A 16,696-nucleotide genomic window follows, 5' to 3' on the forward strand; every position below is an offset into this window, starting at 1 on the left:
TAAAGGTGCCACAATGCTTTAATGTGATTCATAACATTGTCACTAGTGATGTTCTGAAAATGTTTAGCTTGAAGCTGATTGATATAAATATCTGGTAAACAATATGAGACAAGTACATATAGCAAACACATAATGCAGCTCCAACAATGATTAGGCAGAGTGAGAAACTCAAAGGCAGCTGAGGGTCACAGTGACCACTAGTGCCTCTCTCCAAGTTCAGAGTCCAATTCTCACTATCAGTTTGTCCTTTGTCCAAACATCACATTATTCCATCAGAGTGGATTTTTCCATTGTCCAGTCTCAGCAAGCCAAATGGTCCATTCCCTATATGGTGCTAAGGTGGTTGTTTTTCCATAAAGCTCTCATATTAAACAATAACACAGTGTTTTTAAAACAAGGTTTTCTTTTTTCGGAACATCAGGTTCTGTTGTTCCTTGTTTACATGGTTGTACCTTCAAATAAATTTACTTAAGCAATGCATAAAAACTTTCAAATGATTGTCTTTTCATAAAATACATATCACATGGATTAACCAACCATACACGCTACACACAATCATACACACACACTCTTCACAGAGGAGAAAACGCTATTCAAGATGCCTGCAATGCTTAATATTGAGCAACAACTCTGTCAATTAGACAGAAAAAAAACAACAAAAGATCAAAAAAAGAGCAAAATACAAATAAACCAACAACAACAAAATCAAAGACTCCTCCTCAGGGTCCTGTTGTTATTGGAAGGAGAGCCGTGTGTCAAACAAAAGAGGAGAAGCCAGCGGTAGGTGCCTGAGCGGCACAGCCCAGGCTGCTGGGGGGCCGGTAGAGGGTGCTGTGCTGGCTGGGGGGATCAGAGGACAGCAGGGAGGGGGTGGGAGTCCGGCTTCCCTTAGACCTGAACAGAGTGCCCTGGCCCTGGCACTGGGGCTGTGGGGACGGGGCGCTCTGGGGGAGGAGAGGTGGTAGAGGGGGCACGGGTGGCGGGTGCTGCCGTGACTCCTGTTCCACCAGGGGCTCGGGCTGGGAGTAGCCGTACGCCGGCGGACGAGAGACGCCCTTCTGCTGCCGCCGCCAGGAGTTATAGTAGGTGGGGTCACTGATGTAGTGGTTGACAAAGGAGTGGGTCTTCTGCCGGCTCTGATCCATCTCATATTCGCTGTCGCTGCCCTGTGAGTCAATCAGGAAAAAGAGTTAGAAGATACTAAGCAGACATATGTTTAGGATGTCTACTACAGAGAATAATGACAGCTAACTCTAAAGCGAGTACTGTCAAAACGCACAATACTGAGTCATAACACAGCAGGGTATATCTACTGAGAGACAACTGGAAATCTATTAATCCATGTGCAGTTCTATGGGGCAGATAATCATTTCTATTAAGCATCTTTCACACATAGGAGCTCACCCGTAGCTCTGTGGAGCACACATGTGATAAGTGTACACAAGAGTGTCCTAGAATTGGACAGAGACAATGGTTACAGGATTAATTTGCTTTCGTTGTCATATTAAGCCATCAGTTTTGTAAGTTCCAAATGTTTATTTGGGTGAATCCTGTTGCTGTTCCAGCACACTGAACTGGCTGAGAGACACAAACAGTAAAAACAAATTAAATAATTTACTCTCACAGCAAACATTACAAATTTGTGTGCCTGACAAGTGCCTGCCCATCTACTGTTCTATTGAGACACTACAGCTTAACAGATGTTGAAGCACCATTTATTTGTAAAAGTGGCAGGTAAACAGTGGGAGGTTATGCAGAGGAAAAGAATAACACCAGTTTGTGTCTCCCAGGAGAGCAGTGTTTGTTCAAACCAGGTTGAACAATGTTTTGACTGTGCAGGTACCAGATAAATTGACCAGGGAGACCCAGCGCGAGTGTGGGAAGACAGATGTTCACGATCTGCTACAATCGGCTTCTCTGCCTTTTGTATTCATCATCCCTCATCGCTTCTAAACTCCCTGCTTCTTCACTGGACCTCCCTATACCAAACACACACACACACACACACACACACACACACACACACACTGAGACCCAGCAGCCCAGATTAATGCAACGTTTCCTGTTTGAGGAAAATTAATTACTTGTGAAAACATTTCAAGACACTAGACATGAGAATCAGCCCAGTGCTTCCTTCCCATGGGAGAAATCAGTTTGCAAACTCAAATCCAGAGATGTCAGCCATGACTGGCCTATGCTAACAGAGGGTATTTCATTTCAAGGTGATCCACTTGAGGCAGATTGTCTTGTTGACTGTCCTCAGAAAAGCCGCTTCATAATTAGACAGCTATCTAGTCTTTGCATCTAGAAACACAGTGATTATGACAAAAAAAGAATGGAGGTTGACAGTGAATGTGATAAAAGTAAAAGAAAGTGGAATAAGAAAAGTATTTTTTGAGTTTGGAAAGGTTATGACTTTGCCCTGGAGGACTTTTCCAACAGTTGAATTTTACTTTCTAATTTAAGTTCATTACCTATTCCAGACATAGAGTGGATATGGGCTGCAAGCCAGGGTAGCTGCTTACCTGAGAGTCAGATATCTCAGAGGGTTTCTCGGTCAGACTGCTGCTCTCTGCTGGGATCAGGTCATTGTACTTAGTGCTGACATCCTCATCTGAGTAGTGCAGACTTCCAGGACTTGGTCTTGGTGGAGACCTGGACAGTTGGAGAAAATGAGACAGAGAAAGTGTGTCTCTGAGAAATAGAAAGCAAAGGAAAGAAACTGAGAGAAAGCGCTAGGTTATATAAGTAAAAAACATTTCATTTGATCATCATCATCATCACTCAAACAGATTTTCTAGAGCTCTCTCTTCTATGAGAACACATTTGAAAGCCTGATCATTCCTGGGATTGACACCACCACTGACTAATGGAAGACTGGAAAATCATTCTAAAAATGTAGAAGAAGTTTCACACCCCACGAGGGGTTCAGTGGGATTAACATGCAAAGAGCAGGGAGGAGATTAAATTGGTCTTATTCTTTTGCTATTTCCTTCTGATCTTTTCAAAGTGTCAGTTTGGAGCTTTGGTGGAGAGTGATCTCTGCATGACTTCAGCTCACCTCAATCGTCATGAAATGCACAAACAGCAGCCTATGAGCATATAACATATGAGCATCTTCATGAAAGGATTCTTTGTGGTGATTAGAGTTGAATGACTGTACAGTTTGAGTCAGTCAGAGATTGAGACCTCCTGCAGAAAAGCTGTGTAACTAAGCATGGCCCTGAGCTCAGCAGATAATTATAAAGTTCTTTTATGAGTGCAGGTCAAGTAAAAAGACCCCTAGCTTCTTTTTGGCTCCAGTCATTAAGTCCATAAAGTGAAGCGGAGAGAAACATCTGTGCAGACAATTATTTTTCTTCTTCTGCAGTAATGACTGCTGCTGTGTTCAAGGTCTGCTGAGATTGAATTGGATGCTCAGAGGGCCAAAACTGGACCAATACCCTCACATCACTGAGCTACATCAGTGGGCTCAGTATGTAACTCAGGCTAACACAGCATTAAGGGAAGAGTTTGCTCGGTTGGTTTCAGAAAAAGACTGAAGAATTATATAAACTAGGAATGAAAGTAAATGTTTAAATGATCCGGAATGGAAAACGTTGTATGTGGGGGCAGAATAGACGAGCATAAAATGTGTAATAAAGTGTAATATTAAGGCATAAAGCAGACAACCTTGACGACCTCTCAAATAAAAATTTATATGTACTGAGATATATGCGGGAGCTAAATCACTGCGAATGCCAAGAACAGGAAGCTTAAAAGACACAACATGACAACGGCCATGAAAGGGTTGACACAACAAAGGGACATCTCCTCTGGGTTAAAGGGGATGACGTGAGGGGGCGGACTGTGGAACCCCCCCACCATCTATTTAGAATTCAGACAAGGTTGAGTCAGACATTAAAAGGATGGGACCATGTGAGCTTAGGGGAGGGGTAATGGATCCTGCTACCAATCACACTCCAAAATGCTGCCAGTGAGCTTTGAATTATTTAGGAGTACTGTATTTTCCCCCTTGCCTTATCTGTCTAACTCATCCCTCTTTCTTTCACCCTTTCAAATAACCCACAGGGAGCCCTCCCACTCTTCCTCCTTAGTCCACAGATCATTAGCAAAGAGTTTGGTACCAGACTAGAGCTCTTCAAAGAGAGGGAGCAAGACCCTTTGATCCCCTTCTTGGCCTCCTTGGTCAAGGAGAAAACAGCACATATTCCCCTGCCCTTAATGCACCCCTTCTAGCACATTCCACCATAATGTGCACAGCAATGTGCAAAAACATCTATTTATTTATTTTTTTGCTGTGACAAGAAGCAGACTCTGAACTCTCCTCCCCCAACACAAACACGTGACCATCCACCCAGTCACCAAATGTGTGCCCCATGTCTCTACACAGGACATTCCCTTTGCTTCTTGTGCCGCAGAGTTTGTGAAATCCCTCTTATCTAATGTTTACCTAAACATTACCAAAGAGCCAGCCTGCCAAAGTCCTGCTGACGGGCAGAAGGACATGTTCTCATTCTGACGGAGTTGTACTTTATGTTGAGATAGCTCTCACAGCACTGCACTCGAGAGAAACTCTGGGCTGAAGGCCAAAAGAAAATGTCCGGCTCTGACCCATAAGCACCCTTTGTCTAAAGTGGCGATGGACAGACAAAGAGCACATGCAGAAGCTCATGAATGCTAATTAGCTGGTATTGTGCTGTCCCGTCCTATAAATTGTTGCTTCACAGAAACACTGAATATCAACGAGGGGAGCGGAAGGAGGCTCAAATCAGCAGCTGGGCTCCTTGAGGCTCTGTTTGTTCTCTCAAGACTGACTATTGTGAGGGAAGAGGGGAACACACTACACTACATTATTAATTCCTGTCAGTATCATAAGCAACACACTGAATTGCAATAGGAAACTCAGACAAGACTGAGTTAACAATATGTTTGAGAGGTGGAATCTTTTTGTATGCAGGAAATTAATGCAATGGTCAGCTGAACACCATGGCTGATTGTCACTGTATGACTGATGGCATGTTTGCAGTGATTGTAACTGACCGTGTGTAGATGCCGTTCTTGCGGCAAAAGGAGTTTTTCACGGAGAGGCGCCTGTTGTTAAGCTCCAGGGCTGGGAAGCGTCCCTCATCCAGGCGTACCATCTCTCCATGGGTCAGAGGCAGAGCTGTGCAGTTGGAGTGGTTGCCTGGACAAGGGTATGAGGATGACACTGTGTGGGTTGTGGAATGAAATAAGTGATTTGTGATCACAAATCTTCAGTCAAATCAATTTCAGTCTTAGGAATTAGAACACAACACAATAAAAAGTATCAGGCTTGAACTTGCACATAGCTCTTTTTTAACAGTTAACTTGAATTTTTCTAAACAGAAAAAAACAAAAGGTTATATACAGTATACTGCATAAACATAAACATAAACTTCTTCTTGACTACAATGGTAAAACATCAGTCAGTCAGTCAGTCAGACAGTCAGGCCCACTGTCCTGTCCTGGCCTCTAGTAAAACAAACAGCTATCAGTAGGACACACCAGCTTCATGGCTGAGAAAATTGGGTTGGGGTTGAGAGGGGCTAAGAAGCCCTCTTTGTGTCCCCACACAAACAGTCTTTGTCTGAACTGGTCTCGCCAAGCCCTGTTTACTGACCCTGGTAACCTTGGCACCATGCTAAATGCTGACTAAGGTAAAAAGTCACTAGTACGAGGCTTTAGGAAGGCTTGACCTGACCCTTCACTTTTCCCCCCAAAATCTCCCTCCTTCCCATTTCTCCACTCTGTCCATCTCCACTACTAGTTACTCCATGCTGCTGGGTGACCATGTCTAAAAAAATAGCCCCAGATGCCCTCACTGTGATTACTTGCCAACTATAATGTGAAGTATTAACAATAAGTCTACTAACATTGATTAACTTCCCCTATCTTATGTTTTTGGGTTAGAAGACAGAGACTCTGATAAAGAGTTTCTAAGAGCAGCAGTGTCACCTGGGATAATTCACAATCATGAAAATCGGCTTCTTGATACAGTGGTGTGAGAACCACTAGTGCTGTAGTTATATAATTACTCTCAGTTTGACTAATGACCTGAGCATTAAACCACTGCCAAGCCATTTATCTCAATATTGATCCTCACTGCAGTTCAACAGGAACAATAATGTTTATTCACCTGCCTATTTCAGCTGTTTAACCGGTAACCTTTACTCTCATCTTTCCACTGTCAGCCAAACAATGTTAAGGAAATCTAGGTAATTTGTCTAATTGTGTAAGCCTTCGCATTCCCATTTTCTAAAATAGACTTTGGATGTGCAATCATTAAAATGCAATTCTCAGCAGAGCTGTCCAAGAGGAAGACAAATTCCAGTCGATAGCTTAAGTTGCAGCAATAGACGTAAGCAGCGAGTTTAGCAGACAGTCGTGTTTCCTACCTGAATCAGCTTTTTTGGTGTATTTTTTACTCTGGCCTCGGATGATGAGGATGAAAATAAGGAGGAGGATGAAGATGAGGCCCACCAGAGCGATCACGACCAGGAACCACCACTCCTCATAGAACGGAGACACTTTCTGGGCTGAACACATAACAAATAACAGACATTAATAAACCAAAACAAAAGTGTTGTTTTTTTAACACACTGTGGCATTATTTTTCAGTTAAAAGTACCTGATATAGAGGGGGAGGGGGCGCTGGGTGACCCATAGCCATAGTCGTTGACTGCAATAACGCGAAAGTCATAGGTGACCCCTTCTCGTAGCACGTCTAGGTTAAGTGTGTAGGATGTCACTTCTTTAGGAATGTCTTTGATAAGTATATCCCACAATCCTTCATCTAAAGGCAAGATGAGAAAATATATAAATATATTGACAATCAAAGTTGTAGTCATCATACGAAAGACTACTTGAGGTATTGGGACCCAGAAACTGTTTACGTATGTGGCTCACCTGAGGGTCTAGCCTCGATGACGTATCGCGTGATGGGTGCACGGCCTTGATCACCGCTGGTCCAATGCAGTGTGAGGGCAGGGCCATACCGAGAAATAAAGGGTTCTCCAGGAGGGCCTGGCGCTCCTTGGGAAGACCAACACGTGCATAGTTAGAAAAAATGGCCTCCTATGAGTGAAGAAGGCACTCTACATGATTGTTATTGACATGGACATCATAAAAAAGCAGTAATACACTACAGATTTAGAGAGTCCCACCTTCTCCAGGCCCAGTAGTGATGTTGGCCTCCACCTCGGGGCCATAAGTGAGCGTTTTGGCTCGGATGCGGAAGTTATAGGTGACGCCATCAGCCAGGTCTTTGATCTTAAGCCACAGGGGAGCGCTGCCCTTCACATCTACTGTCACTATCTTACTGACACCTGGAGTGCGAGGAGAGGAGTCTGTACAGAAAACACTAAGACTCTAGATCCTGCTTTCTACAAGCGACAAATAGCCAAGCTTTGTGCATATGATCAGACACATAGAGTCACACAACAAAGAGTTAGAAGTCTAGACAGACACACTCATATACCCATATGACAGAAAAAGGTTGATTATTCAAGCAGCCTGCTAGATATCCAGATTGGAAGAGACACCAGGACCTTTTTTATAATAGACCAACTGATATTCCCTGTCTTTACTGCTCTGTTCGGCTTTACTCTGGGTCCATTAGTGGATAGCCGAGGGACCACAGCAGCCTCAGATCAGCATTCCACCTCTGCTCCCAATTACTTGACAATCGGGGCCAGGCAACCACACTTAGCCAACTATTAGCCATGTTTCTCTCAGTGAGAGATGAAGCTGCGCAAAGTCTCACCAGAGCATTCCAACACATTTTATTAGCCATGCCATATATTTTACTGCAGGGCCTACACTCATCTGTAACAGATTAGAGCATGAGCTTAAGCAGCGTGAGTTAAAAAGAATATGGTAACTAAGCAAGAGGTTGTAAATCACTGTCTGAGAAAGCCAGCTGAGGAATGTCAAGACATGGCAGAGTTATTAGGCTCCAGGCAGAGTTTCTCACCATCAACTGGAGTGCAGGGCTCATAAACCAGGCGGTAGCCCTCAATGATGCCGTTGGCCTGCTTTGGCTCTCCCCAGGACACGTTGACCGAAGTGGTGGTCAACTCACTGAAGTGGATGAAGTTGGGAGCACTTGGTGCTATTGGTGAAGAAAGAGGTGATGGCAGTTGGATCTCTTCACAGTACTGAGATAAAACACTACATACACTGCATACTCAGCTGCAAAACTGCAAACTGCAATGAAATTGTTGGAATTCTGTAACTAAAGCACAAACTGGTACCCACATAAATACAAAAAAATGAATAAACTCATTATTTATACATAATACTTTAAATCAAGCAATTTGAAGTTCAACAATATCTATGTCATTCATTCTAGACGTTCCTCTTCAGTCGACATTTTCATATGTTGCAATCGTAATTTTCATCTAGTTAAGTTGCTTCTGTTGCAGCTACTTAGGCAACACAAATTGCATTGGACCAGTGAAACAGAGGGAAATCCAAAGGCAGTACTCATAGTCTCCTGCAGGCAATTTGATGTATTCATAAAAGAAGAAAAACAAAATCACATTATGCTAGATGGCATGAAACAGAAATACCAGGAGATTAAAAATGAAAGCGCTTTCATTGTTCATTGTTCTTTAACAGAGCATGAACAATAAAATGTTTTGTGCGTGTAAAAACAGGTACCATGGTGTACAGACTGTTTAAGCAAATGAGTCACTAAAAAGCAAACTCAAAATTGACGTAAGAGTGTGCAAAACCATGCTGTGACCTTGAACAAGAGCTGTGAGAATTCTGCCTGCTGACCCAACCCAGATCCAGCTAAGTGTCAGGATTTCGGCGCAATTCTGCATAAAATTCACAAAAGCTTGTGTTGGCTCACTTCCCAGTGCCCTGTGGTGCAGAGAGCCAAAATTCCTGCCTGTGTTTTTAAGTTCTCAGCACTTTGTATTCCTTGCCAATGTCACAGCCTTCAAGGGGGCGGAAAAGACAAGAGAAATGTATACTGTAAACCATTTTTGTGCTGAAACCACAGAGGAGGGACTCTTGCTAGCTGGTAAATACAGACGTCTTTGTGCAGTTGCGGCCAAAAAACTAATCTACATGTGTCCCCCGCACTCTGTATTCATTACTCCTCTGCTGTCATTAGGCTTCCACCCCCATGGCTTGTCCTGGAGGAGGTGCCAAGAAGACTCTGATCTCTTATACTATATCTCATAGGATGAAACTAAACTCTTTAGCAACAAATGTTCTAGTTCTTGGTGAACAGGAGGAGCAGGTCTTACATTATTTGTCTTAAAGCTGCAGTACTTCAGTGCCACTTTGCATTTTTGTGTAACAGAGTGACTCAAGATGAGAACACTCATCATCATCTTTTGTAGGCATCTTTTGTGACTGAAGAGAGGACTAACCTTGAGCTACTACTCTACACAAGCACCTGAGAACCATAAACATTACGGTTATCAGTATCATTGTGCAGATGACAGAGGAAGACAGATAAAGGCAAGACATACAGCACCTAAGACCATGAAATGCTACATGGAGTTGGCAGAAGCTGCAATATAAATGTCAATGGTCTTTTGAACATCTCCTCAATCACATCTGGATTTACTGTGACTCACCCGCTTGCTGAGTGCGCCCTCTGGTGGGCAGGGAGCGGGGTCCATCCCCCGCAGCATTGAAGGCCGCCACACTGATCATGTAGGTGGTGTAGCCTGTCAGGTTTTTAAGCTTCACCCCAAGCTCCGGCAGGAACAGAGTACGCAGGCGCTCCGTCTCATTCTGGAGCTGAAACTCCCAGAAATAAATCTATAAACAGAATAAAAGAGTTCAGGGTGCAGAATTCATATGTTTTTCAATGAACATATAAAAATAAGAAAGGCATGATGTAAGTTTGGCTGGTTTGCAGTAACACAGAAAAAGACACATTATTGATACCTTGTAACCTTGTATGTCCCCATTCTGAGCATCCAGAGGAGGAGGGTCCCATGTGATATCCAGCTGTGTGGCTGTTGAGGACTGGACCACCACATTTTGGGGAGGGGATGTTGGGACTAGAAAGGGGCAGAGTGTAAATGTGTTTCATATGACTTGCTTAACATTTAAGAAATAAAGATTAAAGGTAAGTAGACTAACACACATGCTACACAGTAAGAGAAGAAACATACCCGCCTCTCCAACAAACACTTCCTGTGGTGCACTGCTGGGACCCTCCCCCACAGCGTTGTACACACTGAGGCGGATCTCGTAGCGTTTGTGTTTACTCAAATCTGCAAAGAGGGAACCCATAGCAGAATTATAATAGAACAGTTAAGATAAAAGAGCAAAAAGAAGTTACTCCAGAGAGACACACAGTCATAGCGATGCCCGTAGCAAGACAACATCACAAATTGAACAAAAAGATGGAGGGGTGGTATTGTAAGGCAAACTGATGAAAAGATGGGGTTGTTGTGGGGACACAGGGAAGATATGTCAGTGATTAAAAAGAAAGAAAACACACTGAAATAATGACAGGGCAGCTTGGAGAGATCAAAGTCATATACACATCATAAGAATCAGCGGCGGCCCCTCAGCGGATACAGCTGAGTGGGAGGATGGCACAATGTGCACTTGCTGTAAATTATCAGACAAATGGCATATTTTGGAAGTACAATATAACAGATGACATGCAAACAGATGGAGAGTGATGGAAGAGAGTCATAAAGGGAGATATAAGACTTACTCTCCAGTTCATATTGGGTGAGTGAGGATTCAGTCAAGTTCCTGATGCTGTAAGGAGCTGCAGTTTGGATAGAGGATGGGCAGGGTTGGGAGAACAAGAGTAGTTCACAGGATTGAGAAGGAGTGGCAATATTGTATTAACTGTCTATTTTACAAAACACACTGCGGACCTTACCAATAGCATCAAAGCAATACTGGATGTAAAAAATTTGTAGATTTAAGACTCCAGGTAGCACCCCTTTCTGCATATAACCAGACGTAGTTAAGCAGTGAAAAAGTTAACTCACCAGTGAGATCAGCCCAGTTGGCAGAGGGACTATTAACTGTGCGGATAGTGAAGCTGCGTAGCCGGTCATAGTGTAACTCCCGGTACCTGACCCTGAACCCCAACAGGACTCCATTTATGTGATCCTCAGAGGGAGGCTACAAAGAAACAAGGTCTGATTAATGCCAAGTATTCAACAAACATACAACACAAAAAAACCCCATTAGTTCCGGCCAATAAATGCCACTTTCACCGTTCATTCTTCCATTCACAAAACAAAGTAATTCAACAGCGTACCTGCCAACGGACCAGTACGGATGTGGTGGTGTGAGGTGTAACAGACAGAATTGTTGGAGCTTTGTCTGGGGCTAGAGAAGATAAGAAAAAAAAATGAATTTTGGTGTTAGCAAACCAACACAACTGAGGAGAGTGATATATAATTCAAACAGTCTGGTAGAGAACAGCTTGAGAGTAAACACATGCACTGTTGACATAAAGTATTCACTGTGAAAATCCAAAGTCAAAACATGGATGTAAAGGCATGTTCACACAATTACAAAAGGGTTGTACAACTAAATAGAAAATCAATGGATAATGACTCTTCTGCATGGCAACGTTTGGTCCATGTCTAATTACAGCAGTCACAAGTTTTTACCATCCTGTAGTGTAGTGATGGCCTCACTCTCCTGGCTGTATTCACTGTCTCCAATGTCATTGGTGGCTTTTACACGGAACTGGTAAGAAGTGAAAGGCTTTAACCTTTAAAGAGAGAAAAAAAAGTGCAATTTGTATGTCATATACAGCATGTTCTGCTCTACTTCTATTTTCTGACTGAGTGAATAATAAAAACTGCTGAAGCATAGGGGAATAAAAGTGGGCCTTAGCTTTTACCTGTCCACTATGTAGGAGTGTGTCTCGTGGCTGACGGATGCAGAGTGGACAGTCCAATTGCTGTCAGGCAGCTCTCTGTACTGGACTGTGTAGTAACGAACTGGGGACAGGCCGTCACTGCCTGGTTCCCATGACAACAGCACTCTGCGAGCATGGACTTCCTCTTGAGGCACTACGGGACGGCTCGTTGGTTGGGGTCGGGCTGAACAGGACACACACACGCACAGCCACTCTCAAACTTAATATTTAGAGGTGAATGATTTAAATAATATATTTTAGCTGCAGTATTTTACACTTACCTCTCTTTTCTGTTGTGACCACCAAAGCCTCAGCAGCCTCCCCCCAACCCTTTCGTGTTTGAGCAGTGAGGCGGAATACATAAACCATTTCTGGTTTCAGTCCAGACGCTGTGTACTGTCGCGCGCTGGGACTCAGCACGTCTACGGTGGCGACGTTGCTGTTTGAAGAGTTTCTTCTGTATGTGATCTGATAGGCTAAGGAGACAAGTAATATCAATATAAAGTCATGCATAAAAAAGGATGAGCAAAGACATCAATTCGGGCCGCACTTCAAAATCAAGTACAACAGTACATGGAGATGAAAGTAATAGATGAAAGTCTGTATATTGTAAACTCACCCAGTATAATGCCATTGGGCTGTGCAGGAGGTTGCCAGATGAGCCTGACTGAGGTGGTTCTGACTTCTGGGAAGAGGATGCCGACTGGAGGGCCTGGTACTACCACACATAAATTTACCAGAATGACAGATCAGGCAAGAGTATTTTATGTGACATAAATTTAGTGATAAAAACTAGATCAATGAAATATATACATCTTAAAATGCAGGGCCACTATTCAATTATTATCAAATTGTTATCAAGACAAGATAAAATAAACCCTCAATGACATGTTTCTTCATGCAAGGAGTAATAGGGCAGAACATTTCAATCATTTGCCAAAAAATATACTTTAAGCAAGAAAATGCTTGATACAAATTGATTAGCAACAAGTGAAATTATCTCAGCATAGTGAAATTATTTTTTTATTTGTTTAGATAAAAATATAATAATAAAAGACAACAACAAGATTTAATAGGTTGACAAGATGGATATGTTTACCATCATCCAGGGTCCTCTCTAAAATGGACGGCGAGCTGCTCCTTCCGTCTCCTATACGTGTGAAGGCTAGGACTTGGATCTCATACAGGACGTACTTGCCCATACCACTCAGCTGGACACTGTGGCTGGTGTTGCCCTCCACTGTCCAGAAGTCGGGAGCTGTGTCTGAGTCCTTCTCCTTATACACAACCTGAAATACACAGGGAATGTTATACAGTTAGATGACTTTTCAGGTGATGAGGAAATAAGTAACAGGAAGATTTATTTATACTATTGTTATAACATTCAAAGTAATTTAGCAACACACAATCTGATAAATATTGATCTTAGTACATATCATTGTTATACAGAAATTGAGATAATTTTCAGATGTATGGTATAAGCTGGGGGGTGACTGTTGACTGCAGACCTTGTACCCCAGGATGAGTCCATTGCGGTCAGTCTCTGGGACTTCCCCCCACCGCACCAGGATGCTGCTGGAGGTGGTGGCGAAAGCTGACACGTTGGTGGGACCGCTGGAGGGCACTACAGTAAGAGGTAAAGGATGTAGCTTAGCACACTTCAAGCACACCAGCGTGATTAAGTGTGTGTTTGGCATGTGTATGCACATATTTCCTTCCTCACCAGACTCCCTGGTCCTGCCATGGACTGGCTGGCTCCAGGGCCCAGAGCCAATACCATTGATGGCTTGAACTCTGACCTCATACTCCGTCCACTCCTCCAGGTCCTCGATAGTGAACTCCCTCTCCAGCCGGTCCATGATGACATGGGAGAGAACTCCCCCTTTAGACCCGGCTTTAGAGTATTGGACCCGGTAGCCAACAAGATCTGGATTCCCATTGTACTCCCATTCTGGAAGAGGCTAAGATGATTTTTTTTTTTATTCCCCCAGTTCAAGCGAGAACAATATAAATGACATGATAACTGAGTGCATAATGAAGCAGTAAGCCATGAGAGGTAGTACTTTACAGTGATTTTACACCAGCTAAGAGGCGCTGTCAAGAACGATGAGAAGCAATATGGGAAGAGAGTCTAAATGTGATACTACTCCATTGTCTTAAAATAATAGCACATTCACTAAATCAGTTAAATCAATAATAATGTAATTCTAATATATAAATATTTTTATTTTAGCAGGTAATATAGCTCTTGAAAGGCAATTAAAGACAAGGCTGCAATATAGATTTGAGTACATTAATATTGAAATTAACTTTTGTGCAAAAGTGTGTTTTGAGGGTGTTTGCAATCACTGTAAAAGTCACTCAGTTACTCAGTTAGAGTCAGTTACTGCAGACTCTCTATGCAGTACATCTTACACTGACACATGCACATAATTGATAAGTGGCAGACTTACCTAAATTCGTACTGTGCTTATTTCAATGAACGTGCCAGTGTTCTTGAAATTAATGTGGCCTTGATTCAGACTAAGACTTCCACGGCCATGAAGTGGACCACAAAATTTTATTACAGTTTAACACCCAGCTTTTGAAAAGGCCCACAATCATTGAGCTATGTCATTAACTTGTAGAGCCATATCACATAGCTGACACCCCTCGGCTCTTAAATCCAGGTAACATGCACTCTTTATAATCCGGCAGGAGCTGCAGGAGTATCTTGCCTCTGTCTCTCTCACTGCCTGGCACTGCTCAGGCACTGGCACAGCGATGATAATGGACAGATGTAGCGAAGAATACATTGGCCAAACGCTGACGCAGGAAGCAGCAATAATCAAGGACAGAGTGCATACAGCTTTCCAAAACATTAGCAGTGCCACAGCCTGTATTCATCATATAACAGCCCCAAGAGTTAAAGAACAGTACACAATGAAGTCATAATAAAGTGTGCTAAATTCTAAATTGAGGTTTCGTGATAAGAGGGATCCTTGTCAGTCAATTAAGTTGAAGGCAACTGTCATAGAGGAAGTCATCATTTATTGTCAAAGCTTTTAATATATGAAAAATTGCATTTTTGTGATTTTGATGAAAATGAAATTGCCTAAATCTGATTTTACAAAGCTTATCTTATAAATGTTGTATCCACTTAATATCCCAAGGGCATTTTGCCAATTCAGTCCCAACAAGATTTTCCACCATACCAATGAGAACAACAAAAAAGACAGATAGCAATTTCAAATAGCTTATATGCATGCAAAGGCACCTAAATCTACAGTGCAAAATTTCAATAGTCCAAGTCTGAATAGGAACAACCCACATATGCATATCTTAAACTAATAATAATCTAATAAAATTCCACTAACTTCATACACACTGAGTCAGGCCCAATGTGCAATGAGCTGTAGCAACTTACCACCCAGCGAAGCCACAAGCTGGTCTCACTGGCTGTGCGCAGGGTGACATTGGCAGGGGAGATGTCTGGAGGGGCCTGCAGGGTCTCGATCTTCCTGGAGGGCTGACTGGGAGGACTGGTGCCCACAATGTTTACCTGACGCATTCGGAACCTGGGGCAAAGGAAACCACTTGATAGTGGATAAATCATCTAAAGGTGGGTGTTTAATCATGATGATATGGGAAGGGATTAGATTAGATTACTTTAGATTAGATTAGACGAAACTTTAATGATGCCCAAAAGGAAATTATGTCATTGTAGTAGCAGAGAATATGATTTATTTATGAATAAACAACTAGAGAAAATAATTCCATCAAAGTAACATATTCTGGATTACAGCAAATTGATTCATCAAACTAAAGGATAATAAGTGGCACATTTATAGGTTAGCAGATTTTTCATTTTGCAACATTTTCATAATGTGCTTTTTATAAGATGTGGGTGTGCAAGATGTTGTCATGTTTTCATATATAGTACCTGTACTGTATAACTGTGTGTGTGTGTGTGTGTGTGTGTGTGTGTGTGTGTGTGTGCGCGCTCACCTGTAGAAAGTATAGGGGTTCAGGTCCAGGACCTCCAGTGATCTAGCGTCAGGTTCGTTAGCCAGCTGATGAACCATCAGCCACTCTTCATTCTCTCCTATTATACCAATCTGAAATGCACAGAGAGAATGGGGTGATATCAGCAGCTAAACAAATTAAACAAATTAACTGGTATCGTAAAACATGTGCACCAATACTAAGACACCAAACAACTGTTTTCATTATGTTGAAATAGATATGAAGCGCCTTACCTGGGCTTCAACCTGCCAACGGGAAATGGATGTCTTGCCATCATAACCAGGTTTGAACTGCAGAGTGACAGAGCGAGGGCCGATGTTGGAGATAGCTAAATTGGTTGGAGGACCGGGCAATTCTGTGAAGAGGATGGATGAAGACAGATTAAAATAACATTCCAATTAGCACTGCTTTTAGAAATAACTGAGTAGAAATCTGTTGAGTCCCATTAATTGGAATGACTATTTTAAAATCTAGCTGTACTCAATACTATTTATAAATTCTTAGCTTAAAGTCAAATAGTTTATCTTCTCATTTGAAGACTGACCTGGTGGTACACCAGAGGAAATAGTGGAGGCAGAGAGCTGGCCCTGGCCCTTGGAGGTCATGGCTGCTACCTGGATGGTGTAAGTAGTGAGGGCAGTGAGCCCAGTCACCTTGTACTCCTGAGTAAGGTTGGGCAAATAATGGGTCACCCGAGTATTGGTCCTGTTGAACTCTTCCCAGGAGATACGATAGCCTGGAAGTAGTGGCGAATTCCAAAACGTAAAGTAGTAGGTAGTGTCCACAGTAAACACAGCT

General features: G+C 42.6%; 1 protein-coding gene across 10 annotated transcripts in view; it reads right to left on the bottom strand.

Annotated features, from left to right (window-relative positions):
• sdk2a (sidekick cell adhesion molecule 2a) overlaps nucleotides 1-16,696 on the bottom strand; it is an 84,268-nt gene continuing 67,572 nt past the window's right edge. For 2 of the 10 annotated variants that reach the window (XM_044181793.1, XM_044181791.1), the window contains exons 21-46: nucleotides 16,443-16,634; nucleotides 16,132-16,253; nucleotides 15,881-15,990; nucleotides 15,300-15,450; nucleotides 13,617-13,854; nucleotides 13,402-13,517; nucleotides 12,993-13,182; nucleotides 12,513-12,611; nucleotides 12,175-12,369; nucleotides 11,876-12,077; nucleotides 11,640-11,743; nucleotides 11,282-11,352; nucleotides 11,007-11,142; nucleotides 10,721-10,777; nucleotides 10,167-10,268; nucleotides 9,937-10,052; nucleotides 9,621-9,807; nucleotides 7,997-8,134; nucleotides 7,188-7,370; nucleotides 6,931-7,056; nucleotides 6,653-6,817; nucleotides 6,420-6,560; nucleotides 5,044-5,212; nucleotides 2,526-2,694; nucleotides 1,405-1,451; nucleotides 1-1,166 (exon numbers count right to left, since the gene is read on the bottom strand). In XM_044181793.1, coding sequence (XP_044037728.1) covers nucleotides 734-1,166; nucleotides 1,405-1,451; nucleotides 2,526-2,694; nucleotides 5,044-5,212; nucleotides 6,420-6,560; nucleotides 6,653-6,817; nucleotides 6,931-7,056; nucleotides 7,188-7,370; nucleotides 7,997-8,134; nucleotides 9,621-9,807; nucleotides 9,937-10,052; nucleotides 10,167-10,268; nucleotides 10,721-10,777; nucleotides 11,007-11,142; nucleotides 11,282-11,352; nucleotides 11,640-11,743; nucleotides 11,876-12,077; nucleotides 12,175-12,369; nucleotides 12,513-12,611; nucleotides 12,993-13,182; nucleotides 13,402-13,517; nucleotides 13,617-13,854; nucleotides 15,300-15,450; nucleotides 15,881-15,990; nucleotides 16,132-16,253; nucleotides 16,443-16,634 — 3,959 coding nt within the window. In that variant the 3' untranslated portion in view covers nucleotides 1-733. The remainder of the gene's footprint in view (nucleotides 1,167-1,404; nucleotides 1,452-2,525; nucleotides 2,695-5,043; nucleotides 5,213-6,419; nucleotides 6,561-6,652; nucleotides 6,818-6,930; nucleotides 7,057-7,187; nucleotides 7,371-7,996; nucleotides 8,135-9,620; nucleotides 9,808-9,936; nucleotides 10,053-10,166; nucleotides 10,269-10,720; nucleotides 10,778-11,006; nucleotides 11,143-11,281; nucleotides 11,353-11,639; nucleotides 11,744-11,875; nucleotides 12,078-12,174; nucleotides 12,370-12,512; nucleotides 12,612-12,992; nucleotides 13,183-13,401; nucleotides 13,518-13,616; nucleotides 13,855-15,299; nucleotides 15,451-15,880; nucleotides 15,991-16,131; nucleotides 16,254-16,442; nucleotides 16,635-16,696) is intronic. The other 8 variants (XM_044181794.1, XM_044181795.1, XM_044181796.1 and 5 more) reach the window with 8 other exon arrangements.

This window comes from Siniperca chuatsi, linkage group LG21, assembly GCF_020085105.1.
Source record: "Siniperca chuatsi isolate FFG_IHB_CAS linkage group LG21, ASM2008510v1, whole genome shotgun sequence".
NCBI classification, from domain to species: Eukaryota; Metazoa; Chordata; class Actinopteri; order Centrarchiformes; family Sinipercidae; genus Siniperca; species Siniperca chuatsi.